Genomic DNA, 19,104 nt, shown 5'->3' on the forward strand with positions numbered 1-19,104 from the left:
AACTGTTTCTGCTTATTCTATAGCTTTCGTTTTTTGGAAAGTACAGTGATCAAGCAAAGACAACAATGACCAAAATGCTAACTTCAAATGAGATTTTGTTTGCAATTTTTAATTAAGCAATCCGTGCAAACATTTTTTTTTCTTCAGCATCAGGAGGAAAAAAAACGACCACACTTGGGAGCCTGGTGGAAAAACAGAAATGCTTTCTCATTGCAACCCGATTTCAAAGCAGTGGCGTGCAGAGAGGCAGTGCCCAGGCCCTTAGTATTCCTCAGGGCTGCTTGAGTGCAAGTCTCGCAAATATGAATCAATTATGTTAGGAGGCACACCTTGCAAGAGGAGCCTGCAGAAGGAAAGGCCACCTAGAAAGGATAAGAAGGAAAAAGCAAAGTCAAAACTGTCTACACGTGAAAAATCCCTGAAACAAGACCTCTTCACTAGCTGCCTGCAAATGTGACTAATTATGCTTCAGTTAGTTACAAAGATTCATTCAGTCCCTACTTGGAAATCTTCTCTTGGGTTTAGTACATTTAGAATCTAAAACACTCCGCATTGAGAAGGAAAAGCAAGTTCCCTGCAGACGCATAGCAGTTTTTTGTTCCCTACTATTATTTGTTCTTGTTTTAAATTCCCAACTAGTTGGAGAATATTTATTGCCCTTTGCAAGGTTTTGAGATTCCTCTATAGAATGATTTCAGTGTTCTGCCTGAATGGCAGAATAAACGCAAATCGTGTTATGAGTCAGTAGGAAGAACCTTTTCCAGTTTGTTAATGTTCTTTTTAATTAAGCACAAAGAGTTCCCATTCAAGCACGTGGGAGAAGAAAAAAGGGACTACTCTTTTAACTTTGGCTATTTACACACTGTCAAAAGTGCAAAAATTGGAAATATAGTAAAATCTGTCCAAGAGTAAAATCTGTAAAATAATAAAATAAAAATTAAAAAATTAGTAAAAGAGTAAAGTCTGTCCAGTACCTCTGAAGGTGAGAGAAACATCTCTTAATATTTCATACTTACCCTCCATGGTTCTGAATTGCATTTTAAAACTAAAAGTACCTTTCATGAGAGACCCCCATGAAACCACAAAAATTCATGGTCCTTTAGAAAAGTGTTTTACTACTTGCTAATAAATTCAAGTCCAGACAAAAACAGCATGCCATTTGAACATTCTTAAAACTCCTTTAATGCAAATTTGGGAAAATCATTCTCCTTTTTTTAAAAAAAAAATCAAGTCACATATTGGTAGAAATGATGCCACTTATGTACATGTCCATTCCTTGATGCAAAGCGTTCAGAATGCTTGGGTATCACTCATTTTCATCTACATTAAATGCTTTAATTCATGCTCTACTGCATTCAACAACTTGCTTCATGTCAACAGAAGATTGTTGTGATGAATAAGTACTAGCCGTTAATGTCAAGATAACTGAAATACACATTACAACTACAATGTTAGAGATTTTAAAGAGTCTATTTTCATTGGATTACATAATGAAAATCATGCCATACTCCACAGGCTTTGTATGGCTTATGACAGTCATAAGCTTCATATGCCAAAACCATATGAAAGCTTACCTTAGATGATAATATACATTCAAAAATCCTTACTGTGCTACAACTAAGGAAAAGAGAGAGAAAGAGAGAGAGATGTTGTAAGCATTAATAAAGTGCTAAAACCAAAGTTGAGTACTTGTTGGAGGAAATTATGGTCACGATTATGATGAGGTGATTTCATTAATCCTTAGTCAGGTGAAAAGTATAGGAAAATAGAAGCGCATGGAATGAAGGGCAGGGATCCAGTCACTTCAAAAGGATCATTAATAGGTAAAACATTTATTAATAGGCACGACCACTTTGCCTGAACAGGTGGCAAAGCCAGTTTGACTGTAATGTGAATAATTATAGGAACAGCTTCCAAACCATTAGCTAAAAAAAAAAAAAAAACAAAACCCTACAACATATATATATTGTGTTTTTCAACAAAAGAAAAACAGGGACAATAGACAAAGCATTAGTGTACATATATATATGTTGAAATTCTAAAAGGCAAAATTATCAAGTGGATTTAAAAATTAAACTATAACACTGTATTCTGAACTGACTATATATTGGTTTGGCCAAAAAGTTCATTGGGTTTTTCCATAACAGCTTAGGGAAAAATCTGAGCAAACTTGTTGGCCAACCCAATATGACTGCTCTAAATAAACAGAAGGCTTAAAAAAAAAAAAAAAAAAAAAAAAAACGGGCTAGAAAGTGACTATATGTGCAATCTACCAAACTTTAAAGAAAGAATCCTAATTCTTTCCTCTTCTGAAAGCTGACATCTCTAGGAATTCAGAAAGCTAACATTGTAAACTCAGGCCTGGGTCTACGTCATTAGAGTTTACATCAGGTTGCTCATCTAGCACTGAAGAACTCCTTAATTCACTCTTCCAAATGGGGCTCAATCTATATATAAACAGCAGAAACCATTTACCACTTAATATATTAAGTAACGGGGTCTAGAATTTTCTTTTCTAAGTTCATGAATATATGAAATAATCTTGGCCCCATGAAAATATACAAAATGTTCAACAGATAGATGGATTACAGATACTCTACTAGTATCTACAAGTTTTCATTGGACAATCTTAAATATGGAAGTTTGTAAATATTGGATCCTAATATTCCAAACATTTTTTATTTGTGTCCTCTCCCCATCACAAATACACAGAACACTTTTTCTACAGCCGAGTAACAGAAAAATGTTCAATTTTCTGAGCTTCAACATGAATCTAACAAACCTACAGTGGATGCTATCTTAAAGGAAGAACATACCTCTCTGCACTTGAAAATGAAAGTATTAAAGAAACGTCATTGGTTCCTGAATTCTGGTACTCTTATATCTAAAATGAGGACATCATCTAATGTGGCTTTTGGGCTTTATTTCTGGGAACCTGTGGTATGGTACTTGGTTTTCTGACAAAACATATTCCTAGATTACCTAATATCCTTGAATAATTTGGCCTTCCTTGTTCATGGCATAACCACTGTATGCCATGAGCTGCTAAGAAATATAATTAAAAGCAAAAGAGAAAGACAAGCTTTACATGCAAAGTGCGATTTCATGTAAGAGGAATGGAACAGAAGGAAGAAATATCCAGTGGGATATGAACTTGTAAAACCTGTTGCTGCCCCTCCAGGAAGACTGGTTGTCCAGGGGAATTTACTCCTTGATATATCACTGCAGAATTAGAATATTTGCACCAGTATTTATTTATTCTCAGTTGACATTCTTACCTTTTTTTTTTTTCACAGCTTAATTTGATTCAAGTCACGTATTATCAGATAACAAATCTGATGACAAACAATCTTGGCTTTACTTTTAGGACCAAAAGCTTTTACCAATATATCACAGTTGATAGCTTATTATGAATTTGTATACTAGATTACATTATTTATGTTACAATTTATTATACAATTACCATAAAATATAGCATTTATAGATGCATAAAATTATTCACTTATGGAGGACCCCAAATGTTGAACCATTTATGAAACCACCATTTTATATCATTAGCAACATTCAGCTATTTTCAGAGCATGCAAATATAGTTTTGGGTTTTTGATTTTTGAGTTCTTACTTTTTGGGTGTTGGAATGTAAGTAGCAACAATACCTTGGATCTAATTAGGAGTTTAGAAATCAGATGTGTTTGCATTGTGACCTTCATTTGCATTTAAAGCTAATAAATAGCTAAAAGAACAACATTTAAATTTGTATCCACTATCTCAATAGAAAGGGTTAAAATTTTCTAAGAATATTATATGCTTTACATTTGAGAGGAAAAAAAATATTTTTAATTTCTATCAGTTGTGCATCTACTCTCCTATATTACCTGAGGATGGACAAAAATCATAACAGAAAGAACACTGATTTTTTTAAAGTTAGAGAAGGAAAAAATGTTTCAAGAAGTTTTTCCACTATATTTACACTAGATTTAGGAATTAAAAAACTCTTTCATTGTTGTTGCTATTATTTACATAAATACCTTAAACAATTTACTATCATTTTTTCTAAAATAGATGCTTATAAAGTCATATCTGACTTTTAGATTATAATTTTTCCATTATAAAGATGGAGGAAAAGTAAAGACTTTGGTTGTTATAAAGCGGCAATATAATACAAGAACGAAAGAAAAGAATAAGCATCATGTCACCCATTAACTTCTAACAGTGACTCTGACAGGTGTAGGAGTCTTCATGGTGTCCCCAAATAGGTACTGATTGTCAAGAAAAAATTTCAGCATAAAACTTCTCCTCAATTAATATGAAAATTGATTAAGATGACAATTCCACTGAGACTTTTCTACGACATCAATTTTTATGTCCTTCCTTGGTTTACATTAGTTGCAACACTTCTGAAAACTAGTATAAATGAAATGTATACCTCCAAATGGAAATTCTCTAGTGAGATTTTAAAAGAAGTGGGTTATGTGTATGCTGAATTCTACTTCTGGAGAAGGAAATGGCAACCCACTCCAGTATTCTTGCCTAGAGAATCCCATGGACAGAGGAACCTGGTGGGCTACAGTCCATGGGATCTTAAAGAGTCGGACACGACTGAAGCGACAGAGCATGCACATTTGTAATATTAAATACTAAATTAGCAAATTTACAATATAGAAGGTTTCACAAAGATATAGTTAAAAAAAATAGTGTAAATTCCTTAATTGTGATTTTATCAGTGAGTTTTTACATTTATCTAAGATGGACTACATCACAAAAGTAATACCCCTTGATTTGAGTCGTTGTTACCATGCTGTGCACATAACACAATTCACTGAAATTAATAGTCCTTTAGATAACAAGAGTTGCAAGAGATGAAAATAAGTCTACTTAGAAAATCAAGTAGCCATCACAAATAAGGTGAATGCAGAATGTAAAAATGTCCTCTACCCAGATCTTATCCCCCCTCTTCCTAGCCTAGCCCCAAAATGCTAGCATGCAATTTGCATTAGCAATTAAATGATTTTCTTTCATTTAGGTCTACACAAGATCTGGGATGTCCTACCTTTCACCTCCAGTTTGCATTCGATCTCCACTGTCCCAAGGTCATTGACTGCTCTGCAGCAGTAAGTGCCCCCGTCATAGGGGCTGGGCTTGCGAATCTCCAGAGTACAGACCCCTTGGTTGCTGAACATCCTGTATCTTGGATCATCTATAATAGCAACTTTGTTCTTCATCCAGGTAATTTTGGGCTGAAGATGGAAGCAAATTAGGTCAAAACATATCTGTACTAGGCCTGGGGTAATAGACCACCCAAGCCAGTGACAGAATGTTAAAATGTGGCTTAGAAAGAAAACACTACATCTAAGAAGAATCCACATCAATTTAGGCACTGATTCTCTTCAAATTAAATTCTACTTAATGCTTGGCCAGGAAGCAAATGAGCAGTTTCTAAGAAACAGCCAGATTTGTCTAGAGGACAGCCCTGGGGCGATCTTCCCAAACAGATTCAATTACATTTAAATTCCATCTACATGTCTATGAGATTGACTCATCCAGGAGCATGTATATCGCTCAATGTTTTTCAAAGAATCCCTGTAAAGTGTCATCACCGGTCAATTTTCTTTACATTTTCCCCGACATACTTTTCTAATTTTTTACAGGCTGTTTAACCCTCCTCACTATTTAATCTCTCTTCTGACATCTGTTTTCATCATCTGGTGGCAATGGATGGACCTGCTCCAATCAGATAATCCCAGATCAATAATTATCCATTCACCTGGGAAGGCCACTCCATTCTGCTACACCAACACTAACTCTCCTTTCCATTCTCACACTGTCTTCTCTTCCTTCCTGTAAACACACACTCTTGCCTGTATCTCTTAAATGATTTTGTCTTGCTCAGACCCAAAAGATAGCGCTTCCCAGTGTCCTCACCGTCCTTTTCCTCCTTCCACCTTTGAAATGGGCATATTCCCTGAGGCTCACATCTTGGTCCTTGACACTTCACTTCACTTCTCTCTTTCTTCTGATATTCCTTTCTAGAGTTTCAGCTCCAAGGGGTGGGATGCAGCAATCCATGCTTGGGGCACCCAAACCAAGAGTCACCACCCTCGCCTTTCTCCCAAGCTCCGGTGATGATGTTCTCTCCTCCTGGCCACTCCCACTTGCATGTACCAACATCACCTCCAATTAAATATAGATTTAGCATCTTCTTTGCATCCTCAGTCTGGCTTCTCCCTTTGACTTCTCTATTTCTGCTCTTGGTATATGCTGGAAAAACATCACCGTTTGCAATGTTTCCAAACTCTAGGGCACTTTCTGTCAGCGCCACCCAAGGATAGACAGCTCTGTAGGCAACATTCATTAATGTGTTGTTCTTTTCAAATGCCAACAACAGGTAACCTGTTCAGTCAGATGCCATTTCTCCTTGCTGGTGCTCTGTACCTTTATCACTGTACATTTTGTATTCTGCCTGGCATTACAGTATCATCATTTGCTTTACACTATTACAGGAAACTTGATAAATCAGTATCACCACCTAATTTTTCAGATGACACAATATTACTTCCATCTCCTTACCTTTCAGTTCTTTTAAAAATAAGTGATTTGCTTTTCCCTTAGAAAATATTCCTTAGTTAGTAAAGGAACATTTTTATACATTTAAATAGTGTCCTTTACTGCCCACCAACATCATTACCCTACATGTCCCATCTCTCTATCCCAGAAAACACACACACACACACACACACACACATTGAGCAGTTGGAAAGTCAGTTAATATTATTGTAGGGTTGGCCAAAATGTTCGTTTGGGTTTTGCCATAAGATGTCATGGAAAAACCTGAATAAACTTTTTGACAAACCCAATACTTACAATTATAACATAGCAAATGTAAAAGATGGAGTTTGGAGTTAATTCTTAAATTTAATTAATGCGATTAAAGAAAAAAGTGGTACCTTAGGATTTCCTCTCACACTGCAGTTCAGGGTAGCATTGTAACCAGCTACAGCATAGGTGTTGACCAATGGCTGAGTAAACATAGGTGCCTCTGAGAAATCGAAGTCTTCATACACTGGATTTTTGTAGATTTTGCCTTACAAATAAGCAAGTTAAAAATAAAAATATTATTCTTGGCATATTTGACTATGATAAAAACTTCCTTCAGTTTAGTGTATGCTCACAATCTCAGTCACTCAATTATGTCTGACTCTCTGCGATCCCAAGAACTGTAGCCCACCAGGCTCCCCTGTCCATGAAATTTTCCAGGCAAGAATGCTGGAGTGGGTTTTTCTTTGCTATTGTAATATTTTTTGCTAATTAGATGTTTTAATAATAATAAAACAAAAAGAATACAGGTGTGGGTTGCCACTTTCTTCTCCAGGGGATCTTCCCCACCAGGGATCAAACCTGGGTCTCCTGCATCTCGCGCATTGGCGATCGGATTCTTTTACCACTGTGCAACCTGGGAAGCCCCTCTGAGCTTAGAAAAACACGTAAAAACGTGAACAAAGGCCACAGGGCATTCATCTGGAAAGGTACCAATTACAACCAACATCACATGGGCCAGAAAGCCAGAGAGCCATCTGGAACCAAAATAAATATTGGGAAGAATACAGTGTCTGGGTGTCTTGCTCAACAATGTGTTTTAACCTGAATGTAATGAGGAAGGGCTGGAAGGACTTGATTTATGAGGAAACGAAATGACAGGGGTGGAATCCAACTTCTTTCATTACAAAATGGCTCTCATAAGTAGCATCCTCGAAGGTGTCCAGGAATAGAATAACCCAAGCTCTAGAAGTAAATGGCGACTTTTTCCTATCCCTGTGATGTTAGTCATTGAGAGACTCACTGTCCAGATGTTGGAATGAATGAAATTATGTATGTTAAAAAATATAATCATAATACAGTTTTCCTTAAGATATTTTACTTGTAAGATTAAAATTTTAGTTGGACATTCTTACCACAGTTTTGAATGCATGTTTATGATTTCTTATTCATTTTGCCACATCTCTTTTTCTTTCTGTCTTCTCTGTCTCATCAGATGTCCAGCCCACTCCCAACTCACCATCCTTGGCAATCACGGCACTCTCTTTTGTCATTGTTGCATCTTCACTGAGGCCACACATGTTTTCAGCAAAGACCCGGAAGTAATACTCGTTTCCAATGACCAGTTCAGTAATGGTGGCATTGGTTCGGTGATAATGCTCAATAACAGTGAACCACTCCTAAAAACAAACAAAGATAATTCAAGGAAAATCACTTCAAAATACACAGCTATTTCAGCTGTTAATTAGAATAAATAACAGGGATGTTTCATTAACTAAAAGGAAAAAAAAGCACTAATTTTTCTATTGAGGGTAACAGAAATATATATTTAGTTTAATACTTTATAATTGATTTATACCTGATTATGTAATTTAATATTCATTTACACATTAGATTCATTTACCTGAGATGATGATGCAAGAAATTTTCACCTAATGAGTTGTGGGGATGTCATTCTGGCTTATATGTGGTTTAACTTAAAGTTTATACTAACTAGAACAGCCTGTTTTGTGGCCTATTAAACACACCTTGTACATCTGCTTTAAACATTTAAAGAAAAGCATGTATTGCCTGGAGGTAAAGAGTGTCTTTTTTGAAAATCCAGATAAATGCCTCCCTTCCTGGGACATTAATGCTGGTATATGTTCCATGATAAAGCTCCCTTCCCAAGCACCAGAGTCATACTGATGCTAAATCACGAGAGAAAAGTTAACATCACCCAATCAATTTGTCTAATATCATTATCATAGGTTCTTTCAATTCTTTGTTCAGTTATTAATTATTACCTCCTCCCTAACTGTTTACCCTCCCACCACTCCACTTTGGTCATAGTTTTTCACCTTGACCTGGCTTAGTTTTCTTCACAGCACTTGTTACCTTAAATATATCATGTACTTACTATTTTACTTGCTTTTTCACTACCTTCCCCATTGCAATGGATATATAGTGATGGTAAAAATGTACTTTTCTTCTCACCCCTTGCATCTCCAGTGCCTTATCACAGCACCTGGTATAGAGTGGGTAGCATGCACAAAACTGAATACTTGAATGATTGAGTGAGTTAAAGTTATGTTATTCTTTTTTTAAAATTTTTCCTTCACCATGTCAAGAAATAAAGTAGCTTCAAAGTTTATCTTGCCACTAGTAGAAAACCAAATTGTACTACATATATTTAGTACCACTAATTGAGAAAATACATTTCCCGACCAAAAAACTCTTAAAGGAAAAGGATTTTTCTTGCAAGGTTTAGGGCCTCTGATCTCTATTTTAAAGACACCCGGCAATTGAAGTTATGTCCTCCTTAACTTCCAAAGCACTTTATGCACACCTTTATTCCAATATTTATTATATATTTTTTTTAACATTTGGTTTATGCCTTTCCTCTTGCTTATACTATGAGTGCTCCAAGAGCTGTCTATTTGTTTTTGACCCAGCAGCTAGAAGAGCGCTTAACAAATAGGAAATGAATAAATACATGAGTGTGCTGGCATACATCATGAAAACAATGTTTATGGAAGGTATAGAGGACTATAGGAACTTAAGTGGAAAACGGCATCTGTAGACACAGTGAGACAGTGGTGTGGTGAGCTTCTGGGAAGTGCGCTGGGCACAGTGAGCGTTTTCAGGTCTGTAGGTCTGCTGAAATGTGCCAGAAACACAATGGTGCGGTGTTGGGGTTCCTCCCCTGTCAGCAGGCAGAGCTAAGGCACGTGAAGCAGCAGCAAAATCCTGGCTCACCTGGACTTGACTAGATATCTAAGAAGACAAATGCTGGGCAGTGTGGTAGGGGTGGGGCACCTGGGGAAATGCGGTACCCCTGGATTCACTACCAGTATCCAAACAAAGGTCCAGGGACGAGCCCTTTTTGCTAAGGAAACCCAACATATTCAATACTTTCCTTGCAAAGTCACCCACTGACCTAGCTCTCAAGCTGTCTGGGTTTGGCTGAAAGATGTTTCTTTAAATGCCAAGTCTTATTTTGTCATGTAGCACCCACCCAGGAGTATGGGGAAAGACAGGCTAGAAATAATTTATGAAAAGGAAAGACTTGAAATCCGTTCCTGTTACTTAGGCTGCTCTTTTCATCCCTCTCCCCTTCTGTTAATCCAGTGTAACCTTATAACCTAAGCTCTTACTGAGATCTACTAGTATAAATGCCTAAAGACTTCCTGTCAAATTCATTCAGTATGATGTTCTACTCTTCCTATGAGAATGGATAGTGGCTCCATGACATTCTATCTAAGACATTCATTTATTCATTTATTGACTTACAGGCAGGGTAATAGTGGGTGTAGTGGATCAAATGTTAAGACCTAGGTTTTAACATTTAAAATCTAGTGATTTCCAGCAATTCATTTAACCTTTTGTGCCTTAATATCCTCATTTATAAAGCATAGGTAATAATAATTCATATTCCAGTTGATTTGCTTCTTGAATACTCTAAGCTCTTTTCTTCATCAGGACCTTTGCATATGCTGTTCCTTTTAGAATCTTTCTTTTCTAACTGGTATCTTTTTTTTTTTTTTTTGAGACATCAGTCTATGGTATCCAACAATTATTTTACAAAGAGTAAGAAGTTGCATGGGTGCAAATTTGAGCCAGAATTCAGAGTGAGTAAATATTTGCTGAATGAACAACTTTAGTGAATTCTATTGAGCATTCTATTGTCTTAGCCTCTTGATAAACAAGCAAGGTAAACTTCACTGTCCTCATGTTACATTTGAGGGAAGTGGAAATCAAAGAGGCCAAGTGACTGTCCATGTATATGTGGTCTTAGGTGGAAACTCAAGTCCAACTCTCCATGGCTCCTAAGGCCTTTCCACTGTATCATGTCACTTCTCCATGACCTTCATGAGTCCTCACCAAAGAGGACTTCATGCCTCCCCCTAACTTCTGCTGAACTATGACTTTGCTGCTGCTGAATCAGAGAAAGCCAGAGCTTACCATGCTCTTCTTATCAGCCTTCTGGATCGTGTACCCTGTAATGGCAGTGTTTCCATTATCCCGTGGTGGGGTCCATGATAGAGCAACGTTCTCTCCCCAGACATCCTCGATCTTCACAAGTTGGGGTGGACCTGGACGGTCTGTAGGATAAATTCACGGTGTCACTGTGAGGTCACTTTCCCCCTAATCTAGACCTTGTTGTAGGAGGGTATTTAAAATGTTCTTTCCTTCCCATCCCAAAGAATAGCAAGGACAGATAAGAAAGCCTTCCTCAGTGATCAGTGCAGAGAAATAGAAGAAAACAATAGAATGGGAAAGACTAGAGATCTCTTTGAGAAAATTAGAGATACCAATGGAGCATTTCATACAAAGATGGGCTCAATAAAGGACAGAAATGGTAGGGACCTAACAGAAGCAGAAGATATTAAGAAGAGGTGGCAAGAATACACAGAAGAACTATACAAAAAAGATCTTGATGACCCAGATAACCATGATGGTGTGATCACTCACCTATAGCCAGACATCCTGGAATGTGAAGTCAAGTGGACCTTAGAAAGCATCACTATGAACAAAGCTAGTGGAGGTGATGGAATTCCAGCTGAGCTATTTCAAATCCTAAGAGATGATGCTGTGAAAGTGCTATACTCAATATGCCAGCAAATTTGGAAAACTCAGCAGTGGCCACAGGACTGGAAAAGGTCAATTTTCATTCCAATCCCAAAGAAGGGCAATGCCAAAGAATGCTCAAACTACCACACAATTGCACTCATCTCATACGCTAGCAAAGTAATGCTCAAAATTCTCCAAGCCAGGCTTCAACAGTACGTGAACCGTGAACTTCCAGATGTTCAAGCTGGATTTAGAAAGGCAGAGGAACCAGAGATCAAATTGCCAACATCTGTTGGATCATTGAAAAAGCAAGAGAGTTCCAGAAAAACATCTATTTCTGCTTTATTGACTATGCCAAAGCCTTTGACTGTGTAGATCACAACAAACTGTGGGAAATTCTTCAAGAGACGGGAATACCAGTTCACCTGATCTGCCTCCTGAGAAATCTGTATGCAGGTCAAGAAGCAACAGTTAGAACTGGACATGGAACAACAGACTGGTTCCAAATTGGGAAAGGAGTACATCAAGGCTGTATATTGTCACCCTGCTTATTTAACTTACATGCAGATTACATCATGCGAAATTCCGGGCTGGATGAAGCACAAGCAGGAATCAAGATTGCCGGGAGAAACAGCAATAACCCCAGATATTCAGATGACACCACACTTACGGCAGAAAGCAAAGAAGAACTAAAAAGCCTCTTGATGAAAGTGAAAGAGGAGAGTGAAAAAGTTGGCTTAAAACGCAACATTCAGAAAACTGAGATCATGGCATCTGGTCCCATCACTTCATGGCAAATAGATGTGGAAACAATGGAAACAGTGACAGACTTTATTTTTCTGGGCTCCAAAATCACTGCAGATGGTGACTGCAGTCATGAAATTAAAAGACACTTGTTCCTTGGAAGAAAAGCTATGACCAACCTAGACAGCATATTAAAAAGCAGAGACATGACTTTGCCAACAAAGGTCCATCTAGTCAAAGCTATGTTTTTTCCAGCAGTCACGTATGGATGTGAGAGTTGGACTATAAAGAAAGCTGACTGCCAAAGAATGGATGCTTTTGAACTGTGGTGTTGGAGAAGACTCTTGAGAGTCCCTTGGACAGCAAGGAGATCAAACCAGTCAACCCAAAAGGAAATCAGTCCTGAATCTTCATTGAAAGGACTGATGCTGAAGCTGAAACTCCAATACTCTGGCCACCTGATATAAAGAACTTATTCATTGGAAAAGACTCTGATGCTGGGAAAGATGGAAGGCAGGAGGAGAAGGGGATGACAGAGGATGAGATGGCTGGATGGCATCACTGACTTGATGGACGTGAGTTTGAGCAAGCTCCAGGAGCTGGTGATGGATAGGGAAGCCTGGCGTGCTGCAGTCCATGGGGTCACAAAGAGTCGGACACGACTGAGCAACTGAACTGAACTTCCTACCCATATTTCCACCCACAATTCTTCTGCATTCTTCTTCTCCAGAGAAGTGCAATGCAGTCCAGCTTAGCTTATCTGCAAATGCTTGACTTCCATCTTCATGGAAAGAAAAAGGTTTTGTAAAGAAAACTTAAATGAAACTTCAAACCTCATTAAACATCCTCCGGGGGCCGATGACTGGCGATGAATCACAGGCTACTCTGCCTAAGGAATGGTAAGCTGACACTGGACTTGAAATCTTTGAGTCTACCTGGGCTGTGGGACTCCAGCTTTTGGTGAGAGGCCCAAACCCCACAGCCTGTGAGCGGGGTTTCCTGCTGTACTAAAAAGGCATCTTTAATGGGAGTGAGGAAAACATGCTTCCTCTGCCATCTCTCCCTTCAAGAGTCATTGGTATTTATCAAGTGTTTCCATTTTATGGAAGTAAAATGCATTCATGAGGAAGTAGTCTTTCTTCACTGCATCATGAATTTCTGTAACCTCTGACCTTTCAGTAAGTGGCAGTAATGCTCAGAAAGGCCCAAAGTTAAGAAAACTAAGCTTTCTTTTTTCTTTGAGGCCCCATTTAAAAAAAAAAAAAAAAACCCTTGCACAGAAGTGCAAGGAAAGACAATAATACTATGTCTTTTTAAAGATATAATTTCTTAATTTTTTTCAGGGAAATTTCACATCTGTTGTCCTCTGCAGTACAAGCATGATCCTTTCTGTCCTGAAATATTCTTCAGGTATTAAAATGCAATCATAGTTATTTCTGTTTTTTTTCAGTTGCTAAGTCATGTCCAACTCTTTTGTAACTCAATGGACTGTAGCCTCTGTCCATGGAACATCCCAGGCCAGCATACTGGAGCAAGTATTTACCATTGCCTTCTCCAGAGGATCTTCCTAACCCAGGGGTCGAAACTGTATCTCCTGCATTGCAGGGGGATTCTTAACATTGAGCCACCAGTGAACTGAACATCCTTCCCATATTCCCTATGGTTATTTCTATATGAAATGTCAGACTGAAAAGAGTAAATATCAGAGTGTTTTCTGGTCATGTTTTTCTCTTTTAATCAACATTTAACAAGCAGTCTTCATGGGCTCCAGGAAGGAAACCACAGTGATAATCCCTGCTCTCTTTCCACAATTACCAATGGCAAGCCTCTACAAGCAGAGTCTCTGACCTGTTTTCACCCACTTGTCCACAGACAGCCGGCTTCTCTAAGTTCAACCTCCCACCTGCACTCATCTGCTTCGTCTTCAGAATTGGCGCTGACTTTTCACTTGCTCCCCAAGAGTAAATGGCATTGCTAGATTTTTACGGCCATGGCAGAAACATAAATTTGGGGCTAAAAAAAGTAAGTAGGATAATCATTGTTACTATTTATTGTACCCTCTGAATGTGTGAGTGACGTGCCAAGCACTTTTAACTACCTGGTGAAGTAACCACATGTCAAAGTCGGAAAAATAAAAAAGTCGTTCCCCATGTTTCAGAGGGTAAGCCTCTTCCAGATCCAACGACAAGAGCTTCCATTAAAATGGAGCCAGGCCAGACCCGAGGGCACACACAGCGTCCTCCATTCTCTCTTCTACTTAACAAAAATCAAGACAATTATAGTTAGTGGGAAAAGAATCTTTAGTTTAAAGGACATGACCTTTCACCTAAGGGAAGGCTTGCCATAGGAAGTTGCTCCTTTGGTTAGAGAACCTGTTGTTCTAGCATATTTGCTAAACTGTACTAATAAAAATGATTGGAGACAAGGATTCTCCTAACTCTGCTCTTAGATTTATTTCTTGACACTGCAAAAATTATAGAACCGTTCAAGCAAGAAGAGTCTACTTATAAGAAATCCTCTCTCTATCACCCTGACTGTGGAAAGAAGTAAGAACTAACCTTATCTGGACAGGTAAATATCTAACTAGCCCTACATGACCAACCACAGTTCAGTCTTTAATTGTTTAACTCTGTTTAGGTACACCTTTCTCACATTTAATAAAAATCCTTCATTCTCCATTAACTTTGTGCTAAATCACTTCAGTCGTGGCTGGCTCCTTGTGACCCTATGGACTACAGCCCATCAGGCTCCTCTGTACATGAGATTCTCCAGGAAAGAATATTGGAGTGGGTTGCCATGTCCTCCTCCAGGGGATCTTCACGACCAAGGGATCGAAACTGCATCTACCTTAACTTTACTATTAGCCAATTTTAAATGAAGTAAAACAGCATGTTAAACTATATTCAAAATCTACAATCTTTTCTTAATGCAAGAATTCAACAAATAGTTTTATCATCAAAGAGTTGGGAAATGGAGTAAGAGAGACCTAGACTGTAAACAGTACAGAGGATTTCCACAAAGGAAGTACAAACATTAATTTTATTTAATATATATGCCCCAAGTTTCTCATGATTAGTCCTTTTAATCAGTGAAAAGTTACTCTAACAAGCTAACCAATTTCACTAATTTATCTTTTTTCTTAATTTTAAAAAAAGGAATTTTTTGCAGAGCCAACCTAGCAGAAATTCTGACTCTTTCCTTATTGACAAGGATAATTTGTCTCCATACCGCATAGAATATTCTAGTTTCTTCCTCCAAACCTACCAATAACCCGGATATCGATGGACGCAGTTTCCACAAATTTTTCCACTTTGACCTGCAGATCATATTTCCCAGAATGGCTCCTCTCTGCTTTTCTGATAAATATGATTGTATCAGTCTCAGAGTTGCGAATGTTGATCTGATTCTTATCGATAGGTGCACCATCCTTTGTCCAAATTAATTCTGGTCTTGGTTTTCCCTTAAAAAAGAAGACAAAAGTAGAGGTGGAAGAGGATCAGATTGTCTCCAGATTTTTTCAGCATTAAAAAAATGGTCAATGGCTTACCCCATCCTTGGCAAGATTGGAAAACTGTCTGGTGGTGGGCAGTTACAGCAGTATCGTAAGATTCACTATTGCCCATCCATTGCATTGGGTATGCAAGGCACTGTTAGGTACATGATATTTATAGCTTCCTTTAATCTTCATTTCACAGTATCATTATCTTCATTTATTTATTTTTGGATAAAGGTATCAAATGACTTGTACAAGGCCTTGGAGGTAAGTGCTAGAACCTGGTCTTCCAGCCAGGTCTCTTCAGCTCAGAATCCTGTACATCCCAGCCTAATGGTTCAGAACATAGGCCCCGAGGCCCTAGAATCTGTATTTGGATCCTGACTCCACTATTTGATAGCTGTGTGACTTTGGGCAAGTTACTTAAACTCTCTGCTTCAGTTTCCTAATCTGTAAAATGGAAAGAGAGTAGTACCTATCTCACACTGTGGTTACCAAGACTGAAGCTTTAAGCTTCTGTGCACTGCATAAGTGTTTCATTGATCATCTCCATGTTAATGATTATTACTCCACTGTGCTGTGTTGCTCATTTTAGATTTGTCTGTAATTCTCTCTCTGATAACAGCTGAAACTATTCTTTAAGAGCAGACTTTGAGTAATTATAATGTCATTCGAGGATGTGAGTTTCAGTTTACATTACAAAGGAACTTTGGAGGATTCCTGAGCCTTCAGGCTCACCCCCACAAGAACCAAGTGTCTGGTAAGGCACGGCCTTCCCAAGGGATCCTAATGTGGCTTGTTGATAGGTTCTGTTAAGGAATGTGAGAGACACATATCAAACCCCTGCCCACAGGCCTTGAGAAAATGGACAGGGTGCCCAGATGTACTAGTAGGAAGTTTAACAATATTGTTAAAGATGGGAAAATAGTTCCAGGTCTCATTTCCTTAAACTGCAATTTATTAATAACTACTGCAGGGGTGGGGGGGGGGGGTGGGGGTGGGGATTGAGTTCTCTGATAAAGCATGAAGTGAAAAAAGCACTGAATTTAGTGTCTGGAGACATAGACACTATTCATGGCACTACTATTTTCTTGCTGGTGACTTTGGGCAAATCACTTAACTTCTCTGAATATCAGTTCCTTCCTTTCTCAAGGTAGGTAAGGAAATCTGCCATGCCTGCCTCTCACGTGGGGCTCACATGAGGTTTCAGAACTCTAGCGGCCACGTAAATATACAAACATGACATGCTAGTCTCACCATCCCTCTCCAGGGACTAGTCTCACGAGGTCCCTGTTCTCACGCTCTTTCCTCCCCAAAACCCAGTGACAGAAGCTGAATACACTGCCTCCCCCTACAAGATCAAGAACTGGGATTAGGCCCAGTTGTCAACATGGTGTGGAGACTGAGGGTTAATTCAGCCCCGGTGCAGAGCAGGGTCCTGGGTGCCTGCCTTGGCCAACTCCTAGTTTTACTTAAGGCTGTGGGAGGAGTCTTGCCAAGCTGTTTACGCTCACTTCCTCCTTGACTTCCGTTCTGACTTCACGTTCTGTGTATTTAGAAGATAACTTCTTCTATGGCTGGGCCCCAAGTGCAGTGAGAATGACCTGAACTGGCTGTCCCTTTAGGTTAATTTTCATGGGAGCCTGAGTTTGAAACAGCTGTGGGTGTATGTGTGTGTTCAAATGTGTGCAGAGACCTAAATTTTAGTTCTAAGGCTGTCTGATATAAGAGCCACAAGCTAAATGTGACCATTTAACCTAAAGCTAAAGAAAATTAAAGAAAATTAAAAATTCCCCCATCACCCTAGTTCCTAGCTGCTCTTTTTAAGTTAATAGCCTCATCTGGCTACTGGCTACCATACTGGATATTGCATTTACAGACTATGTCTATCATCACTGAAAGTTCTATTGAACAGCATTGTCTAAGGCATAAAAGGAATCAAATGAGTAAGGAGTTAATGGTGAAGTGTGTGTGTGTGTGTGTGTGTGTGTGTGTGTGTGTGTGTGTGTGTGTGTGCGTGAGAGAGAGAGAGTGCAAAAATGATTACTGTATGCAAAACCTGGTTAAACTTATAAAGAACAGATTCTTCTTCAGGAGCAATGATTTAACAATATTCATATACCCAGTTAGTGACATCAAAATTTCAAACTTCAGTTATCCCTCATTGGAACCTGGGTAATTTGAGTGTGGTTTGGGGTAACTGTCGGAAGGAAGCACATGGTGTTTTCCTGCGTGTTACAGCAAGAACTTCACTTAAAAGGAAGATCATTTTTACAGATGGATAGAACCAGAAAGATCTTTAAGCATTTCTTGTTTTGGTGTCTCCTTGGTATTTGCTCTCTGGCCCACTATAGTCATTGAGCTTCGGACAAGATGAGGTCTCATTTGGAAAATCTATGACAGTTTTATAGATTTCTGTACGTCTAAAGCAGGAGACTGTTTAGTCATTCTCCCAATCTGTTCCATCACTTCCCACTTTTCCTCTGAGGAAATCTTGAATCATGAATAACGTAAATGCTGAAGTATCTCCTTTTACTCCTTAAGCACCCCAGCACTGTAAAGAGAAAGTGAACAACCCTGAATTATTACCTGGAAAGGAATAACCAGATTGATGGCTTCTCCAACTCTGCGGATATAGGTTTGCTTCAGGTGCCTTGGGATGCGAATCTTTGGAGGCTCTGAGATAGAGTAGAAGAGCATAATTTTGTAGTTAGTACCATACACTGGAAGCACCCTTATATAAGCGTACCTGGCACATACTCATCAGGATTTCCCTGTGCTTATGTCTCTGCAGTAAAATCTTAGATGGGCCACTAATTGATTATATATGGTAAATTTGGTTCCAAATGTTACCTTCAAGAAGAGATGTTTTAACAGTTTGATGCAACAAAATTTACTCTTGACCTCTTTGATTTTCTGCAACTTCCTATTTTTATTATGTGAGAGCTGGACTATAAAGAAAACTGAGCACTGAAGAATTGATGCTCTTGAACTGTGGTGTTGGAGAAAACTCCTGAGAGTCCGTTGGACTGCAAGGAGATCCAACCAGTCCATCCTAAAGGAGATCAGTCCTGGGTGTTCATTGGAAGGACTGATGCTGAAGCTGAAAATCCAATACTTTGGTCACCTGATGCAAAGAGCTGACTCATTTGAAAAGACCCTGATGCTGGGAAAGATTGAAGGCAGGAGGAGAAGGGGAGGACAGAGGATGAGATGGTTGGATGGCATCACCGACTCGATGCACATGAGTTTGGGTCAACTCCAGGAGTTGGTGATGGACA

The 19,104-nt window shown here is 38.7% G+C and overlaps 1 protein-coding gene across 1 annotated transcript in view; it reads right to left on the minus strand.

Moving 5' to 3' along the window:
• MYBPC1 (myosin binding protein C1) overlaps nt 1–19,104 on the minus strand; it is a 95,028-nt gene continuing 75,924 nt past the window's right edge. The window contains exons 28-34 of the mRNA XM_061124169.1: nt 18,413–18,501; nt 15,595–15,790; nt 10,978–11,117; nt 8,054–8,213; nt 6,945–7,081; nt 5,051–5,237; nt 1–362 (exon numbers count right to left, since the gene is read on the minus strand). Of these exons, the coding sequence (XP_060980152.1) occupies nt 262–362; nt 5,051–5,237; nt 6,945–7,081; nt 8,054–8,213; nt 10,978–11,117; nt 15,595–15,790; nt 18,413–18,501 (1,010 nt within the window). The 3' untranslated portion in view covers nt 1–261. The remainder of the gene's footprint in view (nt 363–5,050; nt 5,238–6,944; nt 7,082–8,053; nt 8,214–10,977; nt 11,118–15,594; nt 15,791–18,412; nt 18,502–19,104) is intronic.

This window comes from Dama dama, chromosome 22, assembly GCF_033118175.1.
Source record: "Dama dama isolate Ldn47 chromosome 22, ASM3311817v1, whole genome shotgun sequence".
Lineage (NCBI taxonomy): Eukaryota > Metazoa > Chordata > Mammalia > Artiodactyla > Cervidae > Dama > Dama dama.